This window comes from Acanthisitta chloris, unplaced genomic scaffold (genome assembly GCF_000695815.1).
Source record: "Acanthisitta chloris isolate BGI_N310 unplaced genomic scaffold, ASM69581v1 scaffold5068, whole genome shotgun sequence".
Classification (NCBI taxonomy): domain Eukaryota; kingdom Metazoa; phylum Chordata; class Aves; order Passeriformes; family Acanthisittidae; genus Acanthisitta; species Acanthisitta chloris.
In genome coordinates, this window is record NW_008686324.1 from 31,963 (window position 1) to 37,201 (window position 5,239).

At 49.0% G+C, this 5,239-nt stretch overlaps 1 protein-coding gene across 1 annotated transcript in view; it reads right to left on the minus strand.

The window, feature by feature from the left end:
* The window catches only part of LOC103807342 (histone-lysine N-methyltransferase EHMT1-like), a gene marked incomplete at its 5' end in the record, with an annotated part of 32,445 nt that extends 28,269 nt beyond the window's left edge, over positions 1 to 4,176 (minus strand). The window contains one exon of the mRNA XM_009080069.1: positions 4,031 to 4,176. Within this exon, the coding sequence (XP_009078317.1) occupies positions 4,031 to 4,176 (146 nt within the window). The remainder of the gene's footprint in view (positions 1 to 4,030) is intronic.
* Between the last annotated feature and the right edge of the window lie 1,063 nt (positions 4,177 to 5,239).

The window sequence follows — 5,239 nt, forward strand, 5'->3', positions numbered from 1 at the left end:
AGTACAACCATGCTTGAGACTCCTGCAGCATCGTTCCTTGAGTCATCTCGACACCAGCATCAGGCAATTAAGGCTCATCATCACTCCATGAGGCCTCAATTGGTTCTCTTCAGTTTCACCAACAGGGAAACTAAGGACACTGACCACTAAAGGACTGGACCGAGGCCATTAAAAGCCTCAGTGACAGAAGTGGAAGAAGCAACAGGAGATCACAGAATCACAAACAAGTTTGGGTTGGAAGGGACCTTAAGGATCATCCCACTCCATCCCCTGCCATGGGCAGGGACACCCTCTACTCACCCACGTTGCTCCAAGCTCCATCCAACCTGGCCTGGAACACTCTCAGGGATGGAGCAGCCACAGCTTCTCTGGGCAACCTGTGCCAGTGTCTCAGCATCCTCACAGGGAGGAATTCCTTCCTAATATCCAATCAATCTTCCTCATACCTAATCTCATTGAGGTCTCAAACACAGTGCCATCACTCAGGTTCCCTGTCCAAACCATCATGAGCAGGGGAGGGGACACAGAGGTGTGTACACAGACTCATTCACAAACCAAGCTAACACATTTTCAGATGTGACTGATCTCTACAGAGAAAGGAAAAGAAACCCCTTGTTTCAAAAATGCTCCTAAGACAAGACTTCCACAATATGAAAATCCTTCAGTAACACCCCTTGGGTGCTCCCAGAACATAAAGGTGATGATTTCAGCTACCCTCACATGAAAACACCTCCTGACATGCTGTGGAATGAGGTGGAGCTGACGCCATGAAGTCAGTAAACCCCTTTTAGGTACCATCTTCAGCTTCCAGCTAGTGCCACAGGTACCCCCTTCCCTAGATTGAGAGCACGGACTTACTGCAGTGCAAAAGTATCCACAGCCAGGGCAACACTGGTGTTTCACCATCCTCCCTCTATGGTCCTCACACAGCACCAAAAGTTGGACTTTGTTAGACGGGCGCATCAGTTCATACTTAACCACACTGTTTGTGCATCGGCCCAGCTGGAACAGGAGAAATTAAAGGAAATGAAATTACTGGAGACCAAAACACTCTCTGTGCTTGTGAGGAGGAAGATTTTATTTTTATTTTTTTTTGCACACTGCCTGGCTTTTTCCATAGGAATTCAGCTGTGTGCCAGATAGCATTAGCAGTGCAGCAGGAAGCTGTGAAAGCTGCTCTCACCAGAAGGAATGCAGCAGTTTACTACCTAACATGCATGTGGACCCTGAGGAGTTTGTGCCTTGCAAGGAAAAAGGAATCACAACTGGAAATAGGCAAGAGCCAAGCAGCAGCAGAAGGGCAGTCCCAGGGGCCTGACTCACACCACACACTTGCCTGTAGCCAGGAGGAGCAGGTGTTGGTGACCAAGAGAACGGGACCATATGCACTAAATCTTGTTACTGCTCAAAAGGAGAAGTCACAGGAAGATAAAGGGAGAAATAATTGCTCTTCATTGCCAGTGAAGTTATCGTCTGTACTGGGTCCAGCACTGGCCCCTGCCCAGACCACAGGGATGGAGAGCCAGGCTTTCAGGAGAGCTCAGCTCAAATCATATTTGGAACATGTTTTCCAAAGGATTTCACCAATGTACAGCTCTGGGCTTCAAAATTAGAGAATCATAGACTGGTTTGGGTGGGAAGGACCTTAAAGATCATCTCATTCCACCCTGTGCCATGGGCAGGAACACCTTCCACTAGCCCAGGTTGGTCCAAGCCCCATCCAACCTGGCCTGGAACACTCCCAGGGATGGAGCAGCCACAGCTTCTCTGGGCAACCTGTGCCAGTGCCTCAACATCCTCACAGTGAACAATTTCTTCCCAATATCTAATCTACACCTGTCCTACTTCAGCTTAAAGCCATTCCCCCTTGTGCTATCACTCCATGCCTTCTCATGCCCCACCTTGTTCTGTTAATGGCAGCATGATCCATAGTTGAGACTCCCTGTTGCCAATTAGTGTTCCTTGCTCTGCTGCATCAGAAGGATCAGCACTTCCTTCTGCTGCCCCACTCACACAGCAACCACACTGTCACATCCCAGTTGCCACCTGCCAGCATGACATGACACTGTTTGGGTTCTGCAAGTTCCTCTTGATAATGCCATTGCTTTCCCCAAATGCTTGGCAGAGGAGATCTATAAACTAGGAATACAAGGTTGCTCCAAGGAAAGGCCCTTTGGAAGGAAGGTGCATGGCTTACTGTGTGCTGCCACTGTGAGCAGTCAGTCAGGGACTTGGTGCCTGCTCATCACCCACACACTGTCCCTCTGGTCTTGTTGAGCTTTGATTTGCTGCTTTTTCTCAACAAAACTAATTTTTTAACTCCACTGCTCCTACAGAAGCAACACCCCTAAGGAGAAGAGAATGGATTTTAACCTAGACTTATCATTCACCCCAAGCACCTCTGATTCAGCTTTCCCAATCTCCAGCTGCAAAGCCTCCCTGTGGTTGTGACACCTCAGCCAGACTGATCCCTGTGACCACACTGACCCCAGGGGCTGCAGGGGTGGCACGAGGGGATCCTTTACTCAGGAGGAATGTTACTGAGCTGAGAGGATTGAGCTAACACGTGCAAAGCTGCACTATCCATGAGAGGAAGCCCCTGCACTATTATGTCACATTGTATTATTTGTTAGAACCTCTAAAAAAAGTTTGACGTGATTAATTGCTATTTTCCACCCATTAGAGAGTGCAGCAGGGTGCTCAGAACTATTTATAACCCTCTCCAAGGACATGACAGTCTGGAGAAGACACTATTCACACCTATAATATTCTTGTAACATCTCTGAGTCACTTAGCCCATTATGAAAAACAATCGAAGATAAAGCATGACCTTTGCTATTCCTCCCTCTGGTTAATCCAGGGACAGAACTATCAACCCACCACAGACATGAGGAGGAACTCCTCCACATTCCTTGTGTTTATTTAGGAACCCTGGGGTCCCTCCTGTCTCCCACAAGTCTCCCAGGGAGACTCTTTCATGAATCAATTTTGCCACTGTGGAAATTCCTCTCTATAGGTACCGGCACAAACTAACAGAGGCAGAGCTGGGCTGCATATCTCATTATCCCCTTCTCCCTCCATCCACTCTTCTCCTGGGATCCTACAGAAGAACTAGGGATATTCTCACTCCTTGTCCTACTCTCAGCAAGCGTTGCAGTGAGACTGTGGCTCAGCTGAAGCCAAAAAGAAACCCAAGTGCCTCCCAATGAAAGGAGGATCTACCAACTGCCTTTCTGTCCTGCAGTCTCACTTCCCAGGCTCGGGGATGGAGTAATTTCTGCCACTTCCTTCCACACTCGTGGAAGCAGCAGAGCTCAACCAGCCCAGCTGTGACTGACTGAAAGGCATCGAGTGCAGTCACTGTCAGTCAGACCTGGGGCTGTGCAGGGCTGCCAGGACATGGGAAGCTTTGCAACAGAAGCCTCTTAGGGGAGGAGGAGAGAGGAAGGCTGGGGCAGCAGAAGGCATGCCAGGTTCTCAGAACTCAAGAGCTCAAGGTTTGCATCAGCTTCTTCACAGTCAAGGGAAGCTCCAAGCTTCCTCTGATTGGATTTCCTCACTTTGATACTCATGTATTTTAGCCCACTTCAGAACTCAAGAGCTCAAGGTTTGCATCAGCTCCTTCACACTCAAGGGAAGCTCCAAGTTTCCTCTGATTGGATTTCCTCACTTTGATACTCATGTATTTTAGCCCACTTGGCCTGAAGTGTGTCTGTTACATCAATGTGACCCAGCCACACAGGACAGGACAAGCAGGAGAGATCCACCCAGTGCCTCTCCCACTACAGACACACCACCTCCTCCCTTCCCAGTGGCCTCATCCCAACGATGCACCACAGGCAGAGTGCTGGAGGCCTCAGCTTAGCGAGCGAGACCTTGGCCCTGCCATTCCCCACACCAGTGGGTCCCAGTCTAGCAGGCTGCAGAGCCCCTGTGTGACCCACCACGTGTTCCTGGCACAGCTTTTCACTCTTTATGCCTTTGTCCTCAGCAAAAAAAAGTCTGTGGGAAGCTAAAGACAGGCTCCTACCTCGTTATCCACGCTCTCCGTGGCCATGCACTGGTTGTTGGCTAACGTGGTGATCTCTCTGCTTTTGGGGGTTTCCATTCGACAGCTACACAGGGGAACCTCCTGCAGACCATCTACTTCCATTGCTTCAGGACCATTGGAAAGACCTGGAGGACAGAAGACCAGTAAATCCACTCTCCCAGGAGAAAGGATGGAGTCCATTAACACCAGCCATGCCCTGTGACATCTTCCCGTTTCCTGTCCTGAAATGCCCTCAAGGCATTACCTAAACCCTGGAAAAAAGACCTTTTTACACCAGCTGGAGCTTGCAAAAGCCTCCTGTGCTGTTCCAAGTCCAATCACACTACAGCTGCCTGTGCTGAAATCAAGAATAGTAAGCTAAGGATTCTGAGAAAACCTCAAGAAGGAAAAGCACTGATGAGGTACAGGTTTTTATCAGCCTTTCTCTCCTCCCCACCTGCCCCACAACACTGTGCCCTGGCACCAGAACATTGGTAGGAAACCACCCTGAGCTGGAAATTCGAATACTTAGTGAAGTGATAAATAGAGAAGCTCAGGAAAGCACAAACTTCTATTTGCAGAGGCTTATTACACAGATGGGAAAACAAAATTCCTGGGACTATTTGGTCTCAATCAACCAAGAATTATTTATTTTGGAAAGAGAACAAACCAGGGAAATGAAAGCAGCAAGATGCTCCCACGTTCTTGTCTTTTCCTCATCTCTTGCCCTCAGATGTGGAGCATCTACAAACCTATGGAATGGTGGATAATGGCCTTGGAGGGGGTCACTGCCAGGTATGGGGGCACAGTGGGAATGTTCTTGTGGCTCCTCCAGATCCAACTCAATCACTGGGTTACCAGTGGTTGCAAAACACAGCCAAGTAACAAGGGGTTGATTCTAGTCCCACACTCCTGTTCCAATCCTACACCAAAACATCACCCTGGAGCATCCCAAGCTTTCTCTACCCACGGCTATGGGACTGACTTGCAGCAAGAAGGAAATGTGCTGCTATTTTTTAAGCTTTTGAGAGTTGTTTTGCAGCAAAGTTTTGAAGATTAACTTCATGCCTGGGAGAGATTCTTCTCTAGCTGCCCTGGCAATGGCAGTGTTCCCCCCACAGCACCCTGCCCGTGGCTATGACCCTGTCAGCCAAGCACAAACCCCTTTCATCCCATCAGGAATTTCCTTCAGCTAACAAGCTGCAAGCC